Source organism: Haliotis rufescens, unplaced genomic scaffold (assembly GCF_023055435.1).
Source record: "Haliotis rufescens isolate VD_foot unplaced genomic scaffold, xgHalRufe1.0.p SCAF_7, whole genome shotgun sequence".
NCBI classification, from domain to species: Eukaryota; Metazoa; Mollusca; class Gastropoda; order Lepetellida; family Haliotidae; genus Haliotis; species Haliotis rufescens.
The window spans coordinates 5,783,349-5,804,264 of record NW_025964361.1 but is presented as its reverse complement, the minus strand read 5'-3'; the positions used below and the strand labels follow the sequence as shown (position 1 = coordinate 5,804,264).

The following is a 20,916-nucleotide window of genomic DNA, read 5'->3' as shown; positions in this document are numbered from 1 at the left end:
ACAAAAGACACAATTACTCTCAGACTAGTTTGACTAATTCACTGAGCTGTTTTCTCAATAATAAATACACCAGTATTGTGGTGTGTCGTCCACAAATGTGTAGATGGTGAAATAAAATCCCCAAATAACAACATATTCTATATTTTACGTGCGCTTCTGTAAGAGCTAAACGTATCGATATCTACCGCTCTGAAGTATATGATTGGTATTGAACTGGGTCTGTACATGATGGTTTTGTCATGGCGTTTCAGTAAATTTGCTTTTTCAAGATGAATTCCTGGAAATTCTTTTTCATCTTTAAGAGGTTGCGCTGGACTAAACAGCTTCCTGGCTGTCTACACCAGTGCATCAACATGAATTATTATAACTTCTTTGAGAGGCATTTAGAAGTTGGAGTACTAAGTAAAGATAAGATATATGGATGAACAACTTCTTTATTACAATTAGGAGCGACGTTTCTGTGTAGGTTCTAACACCGTTATCAAGCAAACTTGAATGAATTATGAATTATTGTATCTCCCTGTTGTCTCTAATTTCATGATTTAACCCTGCAAAATAATAAAAGTTCATAGACACATTTACCAAGTATTTTTCATTAAATTCTATTGAACAAATGAAACGTGTAATAATCTTAGCCGATTTTGATAAATGCCATCATCCAAACTATGGACCTCAAGCGTTATTTATTGTTCAGACAAAATCAGCAAGTTTTCAAAACAATAACTTCAACCTAGACCGTAAGCCAGCCATGCGTGAACAGTACACAGCATGCAGAGGATGATGGGATTCTAGTGCCCCGGATGAGTGCGGTGTGTTTGTTTCCGAGTAATACGGTTCTTGACAAAGGCCTTGACCGAGTACACGCAGGCTTCAAACAGTTCATAGAGCGTCACAATGCTCGCCCCAAGGAAGAAACCCATCTGACCTCCCAGGGTGCCTAGAAACAAACAATAACACTGTGAGTCACTTGAAATACGTAGCAGTCAGTAATATACAATCTGCATCACAGCGGCATGTAAATAATCGAATCTGGGGCAGGCAAACGAGTGGTTGATAGCAAGAGAAAAAACGAACAATGCCATACTATTACGTAGCGAACTGAAGATTTTTGAGTGAGGGCACTCTATGTAGTAAACACCCGCATCATTCGATCCACTCGGCTTATTCCGTTACCAACAAAAACCAACAGGGATCCTTCGTCACAACTCGTATCTTTCCGCAGCCTACAAGAATGCCTATTCGGCTTATTCCGGAATGGCACAGATTGATGTCCCATGCAATTCCCTATTTTGACTCGTACCATATGTTCAGGTGAACAATTGTCTTGCCTTTGCGTGTGTTTGTGACGGGTACCACCGGTAGGGCAGGAAACCTAGTATCATCACTATGTGACAGTGATGCATAAACACATGCTCAGGATATATTCGGAATAGTACAATCGCCTCCGCTTTTAACATGTATTTTTAAAATGAATATGGAAAGGATATTGTCGCTTTTATTCACGAATGACATCCTGCAGTGGAGTGCACACAATAGCGATATTGCATGGTTTGATCCTCGATTTTCTTATGTCTTTACTATGAATTTCATGATAAAATAGATGTAATATGATAGTCACGTAAACAGGTGAAACTAAACATGAATCCAGTTCAAATATGGATTCCTCTCATTACTGACCGAGATGACATGCGGGACTGAGGTAAGCCGAGTGACGCCTATGTGTTTAGAATCTGAGACCAGTGTACAGAACCATGTGTCGATTCTACTTTAACTCTTCGTCAAAGGACGTATCTTTGAGAATTTATGGTGGCAATATAGTGTAAAAATGCAGATTTAAGCCCTTTATCCTTGAAGCGTATCGCGCCTAACTGTTTATCTTTTATGACACTCCACCATACTAATAAATCATACATGTCAATGCAAGTATAACATGATTTGCATCGAAAAATTACAATCATGAATAAGTGGTAAAATTTCAATAAAAAGGGAGACAACTTACCTACAATAGAGTTCAATGTGTACTCCGGCTCGTATTCAAGCTTTTGTATGATCAACCTTTCGTACCATATGTTGATGTGCATCAGATTTTGTCTGTAATGAATGGTGGCTATTAACAGTCGTTTCATAAGCCGTATATTTGTATTCATTTGCTGGTCCACATATATACGTTTTGCTTAGAGCGGCGTAGAAATTCCAGTTTCAAAACAAATGACCACGGATTTGGCTTGACCATGAAGCAAAGTATACCAGTAAATGTGCGTACACACACAAATGAACCATGTCATTAACTGTTTTACGTTGAAACACTATGGAATAAATTGTTCGATTTGTTTGTTGTTTAACGCCGCACTCAGCAATATTCCAGCTATATGACGGCGGTCTTTAAATAATCGAGTCTGAACCAGACAATCCAGTGATTGATATCATGAGCATCGATCCACGCAATTGGAATAATGCTACATAATAACAGCTTCATGAACGTTATGTTGACATTTCTCCGTGAGAGTGAATGTTGTTTTACGCCACCGTCATCAATATTCAGTGTAGACGGCGGTTTGTAAATTATCGAATGTGGACCAGCCAAATCGAGTCTGGACCAGGCAAACCAATAACTAAAACCGTGTGTGGGGATTCGATCCGGGACTTGTATGACGAGCGTATTCCTTAACCAACAGGCTACATCGTAGCCTTGCTCTAAGGATGTACTGAATGATAAGTCAATGTACGTATAGCAGTTCTACAATAGTTCTTACAATAGGCAAGTCCAGGGTCCCGTTCCACAAAGCGATCGTAGCCGTAAGACGATCGTAACTCCATACTTTAACATAGACTTACGACAGACTTAGCGCTAAGATCGCATTGTTGAACGGGGCCGTGCAGGTAGGCGGACAGTACATCTAAGTACGTCTCTTATAGGGGCAACTTATCCTTAGTATTTATATAATCTAGAAGTTATGATTGAAACTAAAAAGTATTGCCCTAGAGACGTGTGCAAGTCTAGGTACCCCACCGCTTTTACGAAAGCTAAAATGAATTATTGATATCACAAACGTAGAGAGTAAATCTGCGACCCATTTTAATCCTACAGTAATATACCCGGGCCATCTTCCCGAGGCAAGAGAGTTAACTGACTATAAAAGTCCAGTTTCCACCCTTGCCGAACTCGCTCGTCACGCCGAAGACCCGGGTTCGATTCCCGACATGGGTACAATGTGTGAAGCCCATTTCTGGTGTCCCCCGCCGTGATATTGCTGGAATATTGCTAAAAGCGGCGTAAAACCATACTCACTCACTCACTTGCCGAACTAGGCTGGGATTATGGAGTTACCTTTTGGCTGGACTAACGAGTCTATGCATAGTCCAATCAAAATCGCGCACCGAAATCGAAATCCGGTTCGTAAACTGTCGTGCAGATTTTCGTCGATTGCATGATTTGCAAAACATGTGCCGCGCCAACTCGTTGTCAGCAGATATTTTGCAAATCTTTTCATGTTTTTAGTTAAGGTGCTCACGTCATTTGATGCGTTTCGTGGTATAAGACCCGTTTTTTCACAATATAGATCTTGATTATCGATCAGATCGCCCTGACTGGGTCCCACCATTTTGTGTGAAGCGAACGCAAGTGATACGAGAGGTGGAATCTGATTGGTCCGTAGGAGAGGCTTAGAAGTGGCATAACTGGTAATAGCCACTGGTGGCGCTACGATCGAGCCCAGTTATTCCAGCCTAGTTCGGCAAGGGTGGAAACTGGACTTTTAAAGTCAGTTAACGCTCTTGCCTCGGGAAGATGACCCGGGCTGTGTGGTACAGATGGTTATGAAACAATTTTCCCTTTCTATATATAGTTGGGTAACATATCGTAACAAAGATTCAGATGAAACAAGGTGACATACACGTACCTGGCATATTCAGCCGACGGCACAAAGTTATTCTCAACCATATAGTTGGTGACCGCCATGGATGGGAATGCTCCATAGGATAGTTTGGTGTCGTACACAAAGAATCTACACGGCTTCTCGCAGTGGCAGAGTTCTCGCTGTGACGTATGGTTGACGTATATGGTTTCTAAACAAAAACAACGAAGGTTAACCTATAGAAAATCTAATATCAAACCCTACCTCATTCTTGCTAAATATGTCACCACATATGTCACGGGTAGCCTAGTGGTTAAAGCGTTCGCTCATCACGCCGAAGACCCGGGTTCGATTCCCGACATGGGTACATTGTGTGAAGCCCATTTCTGGTGTCCCCCGCCGTGATATTGCTGGAATATTGCTTAAAGCGGCGTAAAACCATACTCACTCACTCACTCCAACATTGTGGGGGACAAGTTGGCCTTACGCCGCGTGACAGCACTTCGGTTTCAGGACGGCGTGTCACCATATTGAAGCAGGACAGCTATGCAGACGTTTACTTTGATGAATTCAACGGATGTGGGTATTGCTGATAAAACTCGGATCAGATAAGGTTAACTTAAACTCACGACCACCAGATCCTGTCACCTCTAAGGGACCGAATGGGATTTTATCGAAAAGAATGAATTGTCCCTGAAAATTCTTGATAAAAATAATAATGCTTCAGATTTCTGGAGAAAAAAAGAATTTGCCTGCCATAAACATACATTTTTGTTAGGTGTTATTCTTTAAAAAAGTCAGGCTCATAAAAAATAAAGATCTAAACAATACCTGGGTTTGCAGCCGAAGCTGCTGACATGGTATCCAATCTCGATACAGAATCATAGGCCCCGCCCCCAAGAATATCAAATGTTCGGTCCCAAGGGACGAAACTCGGACGAGAAACGGGATTGTTTGTTTGTTTGTTGTTTAGCGCCGCACTCAACAATATTCCAGCTATATGATGGAGGTCTGTAAATAATCGAATCTGGACCAGACAATCCAGTGATTGACATCATGAGCATCGATCTACTCAATTGGGGTACGATAACATGAAGTCAGCGAGCATAACAACCCGATTCCGACAGTCACCTCTTATGGCAAGAATGGGTTGCGGATGACCTATTCTAGCCCGTATCTTCACGGGTCGGAAACGGGATTGAGGCCTAAGTATTTGGGTGCCATGACACAGGAGGATCCAGGGGGTCCGCCCACCTTTGACAACCAAATGTACTATGGTGTAGGCTGTTAAATTACCTGAGAGAGGATTTTGATATTTTGGACCCCTCCCTTTTCATATATAATATATGAAATCCATTAAGGTATGTGCGAGGAGAGCGAACACTGTTTTAGCTGATTCACACCCTCTTCTTGTATTGGGATAAATACCCTTGGCCGATTGACAACCATGCTAACATAGGCCGTCATGGCATCGTTCTGTCACAGCCCAATGCCCGGCGCTAAAAATAGCCGTCTTATCAGCAATGTCCGTCTAACAACACAAACACTTTGTGATTTGAGCGAATGAGATTGTGACGTCACTTCCGTTTTGTAGCGATTTGGTCCAGGGTGTTAATCATAATGCAATGGCTATGTCATAAACGGGATTGTCGTGGATGACGTGGTGAATGAACAGCCCCTTACGCATGTAGCCCAATGAACAGGTCATGAACCCCTCCATCGTGCAGTACGGGTAGGGCAGCTCGTCTGAAACATGAAATTGTAGATAGAGGTACATGTGCTTAAGAAGGCCAGGAGTGCTATACATCACAGTGGCCTGGACCTAATCGGGTCTGCAGTTGCCACTGGCCCACATATGGTGGTGGAGATCGAGTCGGGCACTGCACTTAAAAGGGGTCTGCAATTGTCGTATATCCGCGATTATTGTGGAGAGTCGGGTACCACACTTGCCCGGATCTGCAATGGTCTCACACTCACAGTTGGTGGAGGAGAGTCGGGTACCACACCTACCCGGGTCTGTAATGGGCTTGCACTCATAGTTGGTGGAGGAGAATCGGGTATCACACTTACCCGGGTCGGTAATGGTCTTACACCCACAGTTGGTGGTGGAGAGTTAGGTATCACACTTACCAGGGTCTGCAGTGGTCTTATACCCACAGTTGGTGGTGGAGAGTTGGGTGTCACACTTACCCGGGTCTGCAGTGGTCTTATACCCACAGTTGGTGGTGGAGAGTTGGGTATCACACTTACCAGGATCTGCAGTGGTCTTATACCCACAGTTGCTGGAGGAGAGTCGGGTATAACACTTACCATGGTCGGTAATGGTCTTACACCCACAGTTGGTGGAGGAGAGTCGGGTATCACACTTACCAGGGTCTTCAATGGACTTACACTCACAGTTGGTGGAGGAGAGTCGGGTATCACACTTACCAGGGTCTTCAATGGACTTACACCCACAGTTGGTGGTGGTGTAGTGGGAGAGACACTCTGAGATGCATGCCTCCCAGCTGTAGGTAGGCGCATACTTCAGGGGGTTCCTGAAGCTGGGACTGTCGGTGTCAAGGCAGTTGTCAGCACCAAACGACTTGTACGGCTTCGGCAGGAACTTGTACTGCCAGTAAAAACATGTAGCAGATCGTTTAGGAGTCATAATACATACGCAACTGACAAGAAGGATAAAATATTGCCAGCGCGGTACTTTGGGCTTTCCTCTCACATTACGCTGACGCACTGTGATAAAACTTAAAAAAGTCAAAGCCTCTGCCTCACGTGAGATTTATGTAAGACCTGAGTCAATACAGGGAAGCTTCGCCCCCAAACAAGTTTATTCGATATCTGACGATGTCGGCATTGAAAAAATGTTCACTGTGGTGCAGCTCTTCTTTCAGGCATTTTTTTAGGAAGCCTTCCATGTAGGCAACGTTGAGGAAGCCCTCACTGCAGGCAACGTTGTTCAATCATTCACAGCAGCCGGTTTAGGAAGCCCTTACTGCATGAGAGGTTGAGGAAGCAATCACTGCAGGCAACGTTGAGGAAGCCCTCACTGCAGGCAACGTTGAGGAAGCCCTCACTGCAGGAGATGTTGAGGAAGCCCTCACTGCTTGAGATGTTGAGGAAGCCCTAACTGCAGGCAACACACAGGAAGCCCTCACTGCAGGCAATGTTGTTCAATCATTTACAGCAGCCGGTTTAGGAAGCCCTCACTGCAGGATACGTTGTTGAAGAAGCCCTCACTGCGGGAGATGTTGAGGAAGCCCTTAATGCAGGAGACGTTGAGGAAGCCCTCACTGCAGGCAACGTTGAGAAAGCCCTCACTGCAGGCAACGTTGAGGAGGCCCCCGCTGCAAGCAGCGTTGAGGAAGTCCTCACTGCAAGCAACGTCGTTCAATCATTCACAGCAGCCGGTTTAGGAAGCCCTTACTGCATGAGAGGTTGAGGAAGCAATCACTGCAGGCAACGTTGAGGAAGCCCTCACTGCAGGCAACGTTGAGGAAGCCCTCACTGCAGGAGATGTTGAGGAAGCCCTCACTGCTTGAGATGTTGAGGAAGCCCTAACTGCAGGCAACACACAGGAAGCCCTCACTGCAAGCAATGTTGTTCAATCATTTACAGCAGCCGGTTTAGGAAGCCCTCACTGCAGGATACGTTGTTGAAGAAGCCCTCACTGCGGGAGATGTTGAGGAAGCCCTTAATGCAGGAGACGTTGAGGAAGCCCTCACTGCAGGCAACGTTGAGAAAGCCCTCACTGCAGGCAACGTTGAGGAGGCCCCCGCTGCAAGCAGCGTTGAGGAAGTCCTCACTGCAAGCAACGTCGTTCAATCATTCACAGCAGCCGGTTTAGGAAGCCCTTACTGCATGAGACGTTGAGGAAGCAATCACTGCAGGCAACGTTTAGGAAGCCCTCACTGCAGGCAACGTTGAGGAAGCCCTCACTGCAGGAGATGTTGAGGAAGCCCTCACTGCTTGAGATGTTGAGGAAGCCCTAACTGCAGGCAACACAGGATACGTTGTTGAAGAAGCCCTCACTGCGGGAGATGTTGAGGAAGCCCTTACTGCAGGAGACGTTGAGGAAGCCCTCACTGCAGGCAACGTTGAGAAAGCCCTCACTGCAGGCAACGTTGAGAAAGCCCCCGCTGCAAGCAGCGTTGAGGAAGTCCTCACTGCAAGCAACGTCGTTCAATCATTCACAGCAGCCGGTTTAGGAAGCCCTTACTGCATGAGGCGTTGAGGAAGCCCTCACTGCAAGCAACGTTGAGAAAGCCCTCACTGCAGGAAACGTTGAGGAAGCCCTCACTGCAAGCAACGTTCTTCAATCATTTACAGCAGCCGGTTTAGGTAGCCCTCACTGCAAGCAACGTTGAGGAAGCCCTCACTGCAAGCAACGTTCTTCAATCATTTACAGCAGCCAGTTTAGGAAGCCCTCACTGCATGAGACGTTGAGGAAGCAATCACTGCAGGCAACGTTGAGGAAGCCCTCACTGCAGGAGACGTTGAGGAAGCCCCCATTGCAGGCAACGTTGAGGAAGCAATCACTGTAGGCACGTTTCATGGGTGTGGTCACTTCAGACTCAGAGGGCCTACGCTGGCCAGGTGACATCACCTCATGTGCATACCCTGTACAGGTCCTAGTGGTAGGTTTCAGTGCAAGTTAAGTTGAGATACAGCCGCTGTCAATACTGCAACATCAACTATGCCCAATTTAATCCAATATGCGATGAGGTTGTCATTGGCTGTGTGTTTAGAAATGCTCGCGCTTAGATATCTTTCTATTTTACTACATCAAATATTGTCAAAGAAACATAAAGTTTTACAGAACGTCGCCTACCTGGTGTTTGGTCATGGAGATGTAAGCTGTCGTTCCTGGGGCCACAGCAATCGCGGGATCAATAAAACTCTGCTTGTCGGACGGGTGATTGATGTATACCTGTAGCAGATCAGTCAACTCCGGATTACTTTACAAGTCTTAATGCTGTTAAATCCTCTTTCGAGTAATGGTAACACGCGAACATTGTGGATGCAAGTGGATCACTAGGCAGTGTCTGACAGAATCATGCAGCGTTATAAGCCACCAACAAGTGGATAGATTCCACTTTTACCTCAGCTCGGCCGTGTAGAGCTCTTTCTCCAATAGCAATAGAACTTAAATCTTATTTTCCTTTCGGCAGTGCGATTTCATATTTTTGTTTACCTTATCATACAGGTTTAGGTGAGGTGAAATGGGGTTTAACGTCGCGTCCAAGATTATTGCACTTATATAGCGACCTGCATGTACGTGTGTGTGTTTGTGTGGCTGCTTGTACTAGTCCGGACTGATGCCGATTTATAGTGCTAGCTCACTGAGATACCATGCCGCAGTTTAACATGAATACCCCACTCAGACACAGTATACTGACTCCGAGCCGACCAGTCCTTGTTTTAGCCCCTTAATGCCGAGCGCCAGACAGAGTTACAACAAGTACCATCTTTTAACGTCTTTTGGTATGACGCGGTCGGGGATCGAACCCCGGACCTTCCGCTCTCCGGGCGGACGCTCTACCACTGGACCACGGAGGCGGTCATTATTATACAGACCAGTGGACATTTGTGAGCGTCATTTCACAGCAGAGACCATAAAGAAGCCTATTTCATGGTCTCTGTTTCACAGGGTTTAGCATCTTCACATGGGAAATTAACTGACTTGGCTGGAATTTCTGGTCTCGATCGTAGCGCCACCAGTGGCTATTACAAGTTATGTCCCTTTTATTTCCCCACTACTGACCAATCAGATTCCACTTCTCTTATCACTAGCAGTTTGCTTCAAACAAAATGGCGGGGCACAGTCAAGAAGATCTGATCGATAATCAAAATGTATATTGTAATACAACTGGTCTCACTTCGCGAAGTGCATCAAATCACGCGAGCAACTTGATTAAAAACATGAAAAGATTTGTTGACGGCATATTGATGGTACACACGCTTTGCAAATCATGCAATCGAACGAATTCGGTACGGCAGCTGCCATGGTATTGATGAAACAGATGTCGATTTCGTTACAAGATTTTGTTTGGCCTATGCATAGACTCGTTAGTCCAGACAAAAAATAACTTCTTTGATAGGCATTTAGAAGTTGGAGTACTAAGTAAGCATTTTATGGATGAACAACTTCTTTAATACCCCCGGCGTACCATCAATTCATCAAAGACCCCAATCAGCCATAATCCCGTTGTTTATATTTCTGGCTTCATCCTTTGTTTATGTCACTGACTTCACCGATGATTGTCATCACTACCCTTGTGTGTACATAACTGGCTTCTCTACGCCAGTATAACAATATCTACTCTACTGTATAATCAATGCCTCTTACTTGTAAATATACTTGCCAACTACACTCTGTAAATCACTTGCTTGATAACGGTGTTAGAACCTGCACCGAAAAGTCGCTCTTAATTGTGATAAAGAAGTTGTTCATCCATAAATTCTTATCCGTACAAAAAATAACTCCATAATTGCAGCCTAGTTCGTCAACGGTGGAAGCTGGACTTTTAAAGTCAGTTAACTCCCTTGCCTCGGGAAGATGAGTGTTTAGGGAAGTAGTGAACACTATTACCATCATGGCTGCCTGGTTGTATGGGCCGGGAAAGTTGTTCTCCTGGTGGATGTCCAGGAGCAGTTGCAGGGACCCCGACGGGCCTGGGACGCCTGCTGTCTGGGCTCCATGGCGCCGGATCATTTGTTCGCTAACAAACAGACACTGTAGTATGAATGAAATTAAACTGGTGATGAGTTTCAAACACTTTTCGGAAGTGATGTCGGAGAAAATCGAAAATCGCTTCCACCGAAGTCTGTTTAAAATGCCTAGCTTGTTAAATAGTACAAAGTGATATGAGAAAAATACAAATACAATTTTTTGTCTATTTATGATGCAAACATGCAGGTCCCCCAACTCTGTCATTGACGGTTATAGAAGGGCGACTGGAAGTTCATTAGATGGCTGAAACCAAGTTGACATTGAAGGGGCTCCTATTATCATGACTTATGACATTATTAAATTAGCTAAAGTGTGGATTAACCTTTGAGGTGGCCTTCGATGGAGCCAACCGTTAAGGTGGCACTCTATCTAGGCAATCTTTAAAGTGTCCTTGTAGTGTAAACTGGCATATAGGAAATCGTTGATGTGGCCTTCTATGTTGGCAATCTTTGAGGTAGCCATATATGTAGGTAGTCTTTGAGGTGCCCTGATATGTAGGCAATCTTTGAGGAGGCCTTCGATGAAGGCAATATTTGAGGAGGCATTCTATGTAGTCAGTCTTTGAGTCGGCTTACTAAGGAGGCAATCGTTAAGGAGGCTTTTTAGGCAATCTTTGAGGCACCCCTTGTATGTAGGCAATCGTTGAGGAGGCCTTGTATGCAGGATATCGTTAAGGGGGCCCTGTATGCAGGCAATCGTTGAGGAGGCCTTGTATGCAAGATATAGTTAAGGAGGCCTTGTATGTAGGCAATCTTTGAGGAGGCCTTGTATGTAGGCAATCTTTGAGGAGCCCTTGTATGCAGGCTATCGTTGAGGAGGCCTCGTGTTTAGGCAATCTTTGAGGAGGCCTTGTATGCAGGCAATCTTTGAGGAGGCCTTGTACGTAGGCAAACTTTGAGGAGGCCTCGTGTTAGGGCATTCTTTGAGGAGGCCTTGTATGTAGGCAATCTTTGAGTGTTACTTGTATGCAGGCTATCGTTGAGGAGGCCTTCTGTAGAGACAATCTTTGAGGAGGCCTTGTATGTAGGCAATCTTTGAGGAGACCTTGTGTGCAGGCTTTCGTTGAGGGAGCCTCGTGTTTGGGCAATCTTTGAGGAGGCCTTGTATGTAGGCAATCTTTGAGTGTTACTTGTATGCAGGCTATCGTTGAGGAGGCCTTCTATAGAGACAATCTTTGAGGAGGCCTTGTATGTAGGCAATCTTTGAGGAGACCTTGTATGCAGGCTTTCGTTGAGGGAGCCTCGTGTTTGGGCAATCTTTGAGGAGGCCTTGTATGTAGGCAATCTTTGAGGAGGCCTTGTATGTAGGCAATCTTTGAGGAGGCCTTGTATGTAGGCAATCTTTGAGGAGCCCTTGTATGCAGGCTATCGTTGAGGAGGCCTCGTGTTTAGGCAATCTTTGAGGAGACCTTGTATGCAGGCTTTCGTTGAGGGAGCCTCGTGTTTGGGCAATCTTTGAGGAGGCCTTGTATGTAGGCAATCTTTGAGGAGGCCTTGTATGTAGGCAATCTTTGAGGAGGCCTTGTATGTAGGCAATCTTTGAGGAGCCCTTGTATGCAGGCTATCGTTGAGGAGGCCTCGTGTTTAGGCGATCTTTGAGGAGGCCTTGTATGCAGGCTATCGTTGATGAGGCCTCGTGTTAGGGCATTCTTTGAGGAGGCCTTGTATGTAGGCAATCTTTGAGTGTTACTTGTATGCAGGCTATCGTTGAGGAGGCCTTCTATAGAGACAATCTTTGAGGAGGCCTTGTATGTAGGCAATCTTTGAGGAGACCTTGTGTGCAGGCTTTCGTTGAGGGAGCCTCGTGTTTTGGCAATCTTTGAGGAGGCCTTGTATGTAGGCAATCTTTGAGGAGGCCTTGTATGTAGGCAATCTTTGAGGAGGCCTTGTATGTAGGCAATCTTTGAGGAGCCCTTGTATGCAGGCTATCGTTGAGGAGGCCTCGTGTTTAGGCAATCTTTGAGGAGACCTTGTATGCAGGCTTTCGTTGAGGGAGCCTCGTGTTTGGGCAATCTTTGAGGAGGCCTTGTATGTAGGCAATCTTTGAGGAGGCCTTGTATGTAGGCAATCTTTGAGGAGGCCTTGTATGTAGGCAATCTTTGAGGAGCCCTTGTATGCAGGCTATCGTTGAGGAGGCCTCGTGTTTAGGCGATCTTTGAGGAGGCCTTGTATGCAGGCTATCGTTGATGAGGCCTCGTGTTAGGGCATTCTTTGAGGAGGCCTTGTATGTAGGCAATCTTTGAGTGTTACTTGTATGCAGGCTATCGTTGAGGAGGCCTTCTATAGAGACAATCTTTGAGGAGGCCTTGTATGTAGGCAATCTTTGAGGAGACCTTGTGTGCAGGCTTTCGTTGAGGGAGCCTCGTGTTTTGGCAATCTTTGAGGAGGCCTTGTATGTAGGCAATCTTTGAGGAGGCCTTGTATGTAGGCAATCTTTGAGGAGGCCTTGTATGTAGGCAATCTTTGAGGAGCCCTTGTATGCAGGCTATCGTTGAGGAGGCCTCGTGTTTAGGCAATCTTTGAGGAGACCTTGTATGCAGGCTATGGTTGAGGGAGCCTCGTGTTTGGGCAATCTTTGAGGAGGCCTTGTATGTAGGCAATCTTTGAGGAGGCCTTGTATGTAGGCAATCTTTGAGGAGCCCTTGTATGTAGGCAATCTTTGAGGAGCCCTTGTATGCAGGCTATCGTTGAGGAGGCCTCGTGTTTAGGCAATCTTTGAGGAGGCCTTGTATGCAGGCTATCGTTGATGAGGCCTCGTGTTAAGGCAATCTTTGAGGAGGCCTTGTATGTAGGCAATCTTTGAGGAGGCCTTGTATGTAGGCAATCTTTGAGGAGGCCTTGTATGTAGGCAATCTTTGAAGAGGCCTTGTATGTAGGCAATCTTTGAGGGGGCCTTGTATGTGGGCAATCTTTGAGGAGGCCTTGTATGTAGGCAATCTTTGAGGAGCCCTTGTATGCAGGCTATCGTTGAGGAGGCCTCGTCTTTAGGCAATCTTTGAGGAGGCCTTGTATGCAGGCTATCGTTGATGAGGCCTCGTGTTTAGGCAATCTTTGAGGAGGCCTTGTATGTTGGCAATCTTTGAAGAGGCCTTGTATGTAGGCAATCTTTGAGGAGCCCTTGTATGCAGGCAATCTTTGAGAAGGCCTTGTATGCAGGCAATCTTTGAGAAGGCCTCGTGTTTTGGCAATCTTTGAGGAGGCCTTGTATGTAGGCAATCTTTGAGGAGGCCTTGTATGTAGGCAATCTTTGAAGAGGCCTTGTATGTTGGCAATCTTTGAGGAGCCCTTGTATGCAGGCAATCTTTGAGGAGGCCTTGTATGTAGGCAACCTTTGAGGAGGCCTTGTATGTAGGCAATCTTTGAGGAGGCCTTGTATGTAGGCAGCCTTTGAGGAGCCCTTGTATGTAGGCAATCTTTGAAGAGGGCTTGTATGTAGGCAATCTTTGAGGAGCCCTTGTATGCAGGCTATCGTTGAGGAGTCCTCGTGTTTAGGCAATCTTTGAGATGGCCTTGTATGCAGGCTATGGTTGAGGAGGCCTCGTGTTTAGGCAATCTTTGAGGAGGCCTTGTATGTAGGCAATCTTCGAAGAGGCCTTGTATGTAGGCATCTTTGGGGAGGCCTTTAGTCTATGTAGGCTACCTTTAAAGTGGCCTTCTATGTAGGGAACTGTTGAGGTGACCTTTTGTGCAGGCAACACATCGTCATCCGTTTGGTATAGTGTGTGACGTATTCACTGGTACGGTCACTCCAGGCGTATCAGACATACGACGCCTAGGTGGCATCCTTGTCAGGTGACCCGTGAAGATTCCGGGGTAGAATAGGTCTTCGGCGACCCATACTTGCCGTAAAAGGTGACTATGGTTGTCGTAAAAGGCGACTAACGGGATCGGGTGGTCAGGCTCTCTGACTTTGTTGATGCATGTCATCAATCCCAAATGCGTGGATCGATGCTCATGATATTAATCACTGCAATGTCTGGTGCAGACTCGATTATTTACAGACCGCCGTCATATAGCTGGAATATTGCTGAGTGCGGCGTTAAACCACAAAACAACCAACCAACCAACCTTGTCAGGTGCGCTCGCGCCGTACAGGTGTAGTAATGGGATAATGGCCGTCTCTATCAGGCTAGATTATCTACTTTCATTGACACACTTGTCCCTTGTTGGATCCCGATGTATGATATGTCCCCATTGCCTAATGTGGATTCGGAACAAATATAGATCCTTTAGTTTATCTAGCTTTCAGAAACGATTGTTTACATTCAGTACCGATAATAATGCTGATTGAGGAGTACTAGAACTTTCCATCACCCACTCATTCATTCGTAATCAAGCACTGGGCGCTTTAGGAGAAATTGGAAGATCTGTAAGCTACATTTGTTGTCGACAACGGTCACAATCTCATTAAAATCAGATATTAGTTTTCACTACCGCTAAACAAAGATCTGAGGACATCCTATTACGGGTCACGTCAGAACGACCTTTCGCGATTTTTGTCCGACCAATGAAATGACTGACAAGAAATGGCCATTTAGACAATCAGAGGGATGCTTTCTCGAGCTATCGACACAAGTTTTAAACTGGCGACTACGCTTCGAAACATATTTTGACGTATTCTCGATTAAAAAAAATAAAACTGAAAAGAAGAACATTCTGGAATGGCTTATAGATGGCCTAGATTGTATGGATATAATCATAAAACTGTCGTTCGGAATACCCCTTGTTAAATATTTCGTGGTTGCATTATTAGAAAACACATTTCGACTGTCCGTTTCATGATCTGGTAAGCGACGCTCTGATTGGTTGGATGAAAGGTCGTTCTGACGTGACCCTTAATGGAATGTCCTCAGATCTTTCTTTAGCGATAGCGAGAACTAAGATCTGACTTTGATGAGATTGCAACGGTCATCCATTGCATACGATATTTCTATTCAGGTGGTTGTTTGTTAAAAAAACCATACCTGTTAAACCGGAAGCAGTAGCCTACGTTGCCACTAATCTCGTCAAACATCTCGAGACTCACATCCTGTTCTCGGAGCAGGGCCAACAGCACGTAGTCCTCTTTCTTGAGGGACATGGCTTTGTAGAGAGTGTCCTGTCGCATCTTCAGTGAGGGAAGCACTGAAGACGTGTTCCTTTTTATAACACGCCTGAGAATTGGGTTAAACCACAAGAACATTTCCTTCACATCGGTAGCGTTTTCCGCCATGCTGCTGTTGAATCCATTAGCGTTGCAGAAGGTTATAGTGGGGAACTCCATTGACGGGAGATATTCCACACTCGACTTGGTAATAACTGGGTACCTCAAGTAACTTGTTAACAGGTCGCCCAGAATGTACAGCAGGCAGGTGACCATTGTGAAAAAGATGATCAACCACCATATTCTGAAAGAAGACACGATCTTAACCCATTAGAGATAACTGGTATCAAACACTTGCGTGAGATCGAATTCCAGGTCCGTGATTGGCTACTCTATGGTGTTTGTGTGTTTGTTGTTTAACTCACGCCGAACTCAGCAATATTCCAGCTACATAATGACGGTCTGTAAATAATCGAGTCTGGACTCCATCGATTGACACCATGAGCGTCGATCCACGCAGTTGGGAAACGATGACATGCATCAAACAAGTCAGCGAGGCTGACCACCCAATCCCGTTAGTCGCATCTTACAAACATAGTCACCTTTTACGGCAAGCATGGGTTGCTGAAGACCTACACCATGTTGATAACCTTAGGTCAGATGATGACGCACTACTTTCCTGATTGTAAGTAATTGATGTTTCTGGCGACACTTTATGGTTTTAGAGAGTTCAGTTAATGTTCTTTGATCTTATGTAGTTGGCATTATCTTTCTCGCCATGATAATCCACAGATATGGCTGAAACTTTTTTGTGTGAAGGGTCACACTTGATACGAGTAATGAGCAGTAAACCGGATGACGCCCCTCGTGATGGCTGCGTTATGATGGATCATGACAGTAGACACAATCTGCATCGATTCGATGCTAAAAAAGTGCGATTTTGTTGGGGGGATAAATGAAAGCGACAAAACCCTTTCCATATTCATAAAAAATATTCTCTGGTGAAAGCATAGATGACACCAGGTTTTCGCGAAAAGGTGAGCGTATCCCGCCCAAGCCGGTAGCACCCGTCACAAACACATCAATTGTTCACCTGAAAAAATACGCGGGAAGATATGGTACAAGTCAAAATAGTGAATTTTGTCACTGATGCGTCAAATTTGGAAATGTCCTCCACATGTCTACCGTAAAACTTTTAAATATCTTGATCGAGGCCTTGAATGATGTAATCTTGATCAAACAACTTCTGAACAAGAGTCGCTTTCTTGCTTGTCATATCCCATGGATCTTGCGACGTTTCAAAACGTATCTGAGACAATTCTTTGTAATAATTATAATGATAATAACAACAACAACAATAATAATAATAAGTGCATTTAAAATGCGCCAGATTCCATTCACCAAGTGGATGCTCATAGCGCTACACTATTATTACCCCGGTCAATGGATCAGTGAGCACTCGATTTTCATTCTCAGCTCCCTTGGGAGCATACAACCCAAGCTGCCTGTAAGGCGATAGAAGGTTAGCTACATTACCATCTCATCCTACCGGGTACCCACTCACTGCTGGGTGAACAGAGACACATTTCGAACAAAGTCACTCACAAGGATACACCACATGTACATGTGCAGGACCGAAGCGCTAGAAACTCTCAGTAGTCAAGCTGCTGAACGTGGTCACCCATCCAACTACCCTCCGAGACCGACGTTGCTAACTTCACCTAATATGTGTCCTGTGCGCTGTGCACAGGACCACGTGGCTTTGCATGTGTTTGTGACTGGTGCCAACGGTGAGACAGGGTACGCTTACCTTTTCCCGAACACTTGGTATAATCACCATTTGATACTGATACGGGGGGCAAGGGGGGCCCAGTCGTCTTAGGCGCCCCGATTCGCTGTGCAGAGTTTTACCCCTCAATCGAACCCACAATCATAGGTTTCTGGAGTGCCCAAGGGACGCAACTCCGCACAGCAAATCACGGAGCCTTAGACGATTGGGCCACCCGTACCCCACACCCTAAGACAACCTGTACTAAATCTTCGGACATTTATTTATTCACCACAGTGGCTATAAGAAATAAGGTGATAAATCAAATCTACCCATGCCCTGTGTCGCTGTTAACAGGGTGGCGATGGGTAGTGGGTAGTGATGTACGACGCTTTTAGTACTAGAATGGCAGCCACATCACGCTGGGGTCGGGAGGGTGTAGTGGGCACCAGAAATTAACTCCACACAGTGCTCTCAAAACAATAAATGTTGAATCCCTTACCTCTCGGCCCGTGTCCTCTGCGTCTTCGCCAGATAATTGCAGGCGTGGAGGCTGGTGTCTTCAGCAAACGAAGTCCAGACTTGACGCCACGCTCTCGGCGACTTATCCCCGGGAGACAGCGCCATCTTGGTCTGCACACCAGGCGTTTCCACCATCTTCTTGTCGACAGTCATCTGTTAGTAGTTCGGTCACATCAACATCTAGTCTACATTCATCTGTTAGTAGTTCGGTCACATCAGCATCTAGTCTACATTCATCTGTTAGCAGTTCGGTCACATCAACTGCTTGTCTTCATTCAACGACTTGAGTTCACGCTCAACGGGTACTGGTTCATCCTCAACCATTGTCCTTTGTTCACAATCCACAGCTAGTAGTTAGGCTCCTGTTCCACCCAAATGACGTCTCCCACAACGATTCTTCTGTGTTCACTCTTAACGACCACTGGCTCTCCCCTAACGTTTACTGGCTCTCCCCCAACGTTTATTTGCTCTTCCTCAACGTTTACTGGTTCACAATCAACGTTTTTTGGCTCTCCCTCAACGTTTACTGGTTCACAATCAACGTTTATTGGCTCTTCCTCAACGTTTACTGGTTCACAATCAACGTTTATTGGCTCTTCCTCAACGTTTAATGGTTCACAATCAACGTTTATTGGCTCTCCCTCAACGTTTACTGGTTCACAATCAACGTTTATTGGCTCTCCCTCAACGTTTACTGGTTCACAATCAACGTTTATTGGCTCTCCCTCAAAGTTACTGGTTCACAATCAACGTTTACTGGCTCTCCCTCAACGTTTATTGGTTCACCCTCAACCGAGACTGGTTATCCACATTTGTTCTTTGTTCACAATAAACAATCACTGGTTTACCCTCAACGACGACTGGTTCACCAAAAACGCTCGCTTTTTGTTCACCTTTAACAGGTACTGGATTGCCTCCGATGGATGCCCCTTTAACGGCTACTGGTGCGCACAATAACACTATTGGGTCAGCCTCAATGGAGGTCTTTGTTCACCTCATGGCGACCCCTTCATCCTCAACGCTTGTACTTGTCCGACTTTAATGACTTTTGTCCAGGCTAAACCGTTGTTTTTGTTCGCCTTCAATAACTACGAGACACCCACAAACGGCTTCAAGATCTTGTTCACCTTTACTGCTCGAAGTTCACCAGAAAAGCCCCTGCTTCGCTTTCAACGCCTACGTCGGGTGTCCACAGATATGTCGTCCTTTCATACTGGATTGAGAGGATGCGTTGCTGGTGTATAATACGCGACTGTTTAAATGACATAGTTTGCAGTGAAGGCGAGCGCTAATGTACGCAGAGATGGAAACAATTCACGTTTCTCACCTAACATCCACCACTTATGTATAGTTAGGGCTGAGCTATTGTTCATTTACAAACCAGTATGGACCCACATCGGTTTCATCTATTGACTTCATTTCGAAATACCACCAGGCACCATTAAGCAATTTATAGTTCAAACAATGTTTTCTCAGTTAACGCACCCGATACTGCCGATACTTTAAGCAGAGGCGTATGGAATCCCTGCCTTGTTTGATTGTATACTTTAGGTTTATCATTGATAAAAGCTTTATTCATGTGGTTGCAGCATTATTACAGAAATCAAGGTAGAATTGACAAATCGTTTCTATCTGCAGAATACAAATGGAGAGTCACATAAAATGAAATCAATACTCATGTCACATGCATCAGTTTACACGTGTGCAAAACTATGGAAATATAGCTAGCTTTGAGACCTCGCCATGGGGTCTCATGTATATCCAAGGGGCAATTTGCATTAGGAGATGATCCGTGAAGATCTGGGGTAGAATAGGTCTTCAGCAACCCATTCATGTCGTATAACGCGAGTATGCTTGTCGTAAGAGGCAACTAACAGGAACTGGTGGTCAGGCTCGCTGACTTGGTTGATGCATGTCATCGTATTCCAACTGCGTGGATCGATGCTCGTGATGTCGATTGTCTGACTCGATTATTTACAGATAGCTGGAATATTGCTGATAAAAAGTATAAGGAGAATTATTGTTAAAATATGTCAAAAATGATTGTATTAGGTATATGATTACGGGAATAATCTATAAAGTTTAATTTAATTTTAACGAATAACCGCTGGTCCTTTTGTTGTTAGTTCATTGAAAACTCAGAATTTGAATTTTTCAGTGGGCAGTTCGTTGCGAGTAAAAATGGATGAGTGACTGAATTGTGTTCAACGCCACAATCAGCAATATTCCAGCTGTATGACGGCGGCCTGTACGCAGACCAATCGGGGAAACCAGTGACTAAAAGCACACACGATACACGTCACCAGGGTATGACGACACGCCTTGAACCACGTCACACGGCCTGACCACCCGATCTCCATTTTAGTCGGCTCTTTCGGGAAGCATTAGATACTGGGGACTTTTGTGACCTACAAACAGAATGTAAAATGTAAAACAGTTGCATTTCCGTTGCTATATGGTTCAACCATAGAGAGATACCTTGAAAAACTTTGGGCCTTAGACTTTAGGAACAAAATAAAATGTCAAACTCCATCAAACTACATAAAACATATGTTGAAGGCGCAATATTTGTATTTCTCCTTGTGGCCTATGTGGTATTTGCATATTCTACACACCACGACACTGTAGCTCACCTGGATAGATACTCACCAGTTTAAAAACCCAAAGAGAGACACAGAACAATGTGGCTGTCACCGACGATATTCGGATATTTTCTGCATAAATACTAAGTTAAACACCAAAATTAAACAGAATAAGGTATAATTTTATCATAAGAAAATAGACATACATGGCGAAGGTCTGCTCCCTCTCAGTCTGGCAATTTCAAAGGAGAAGTTTACAGAGGCAAAAATACATTATGAGAGAATCTACAAGCATGGTCAAATATGGTCATAATTTCAAAATTACGCACAGAACGAAACACATTGCAATGACGAGTAATGTCTATAAAGAGGTTTCTCAAT

The 20,916-nt window shown here is 45.0% G+C and overlaps 1 protein-coding gene across 2 annotated transcripts; it reads right to left on the bottom strand.

Annotated features, from left to right (window-relative positions):
- Window positions 1-416: 416 nt before the first annotated feature.
- LOC124149633 (acid-sensing ion channel 1A-like) lies at window positions 417-19,849 on the bottom strand. Of its 2 annotated transcripts, none has more exons than XM_048387732.1 (9): window positions 17,934-19,849; window positions 15,545-15,967; window positions 10,441-10,570; window positions 8,680-8,778; window positions 6,225-6,465; window positions 5,538-5,600; window positions 3,900-4,065; window positions 2,000-2,091; window positions 417-937 (listed from the first exon to the last, which is right to left on the bottom strand). In XM_048387732.1, exons 1-9 carry the CDS (start codon window positions 18,104-18,106, stop codon window positions 789-791), a joined length of 1,536 nt encoding a protein of 511 aa, XP_048243689.1. In that variant the 5' UTR covers window positions 18,107-19,849; the 3' UTR covers window positions 417-788. The 2 variants fall into 2 exon arrangements, with proteins under 2 accessions (XP_048243689.1, XP_048243690.1); XM_048387733.1 differs by having other exon boundaries at window positions 6,285-6,465; window positions 17,934-19,847.
- Window positions 19,850-20,916: the final 1,067 nt, after the last annotated feature.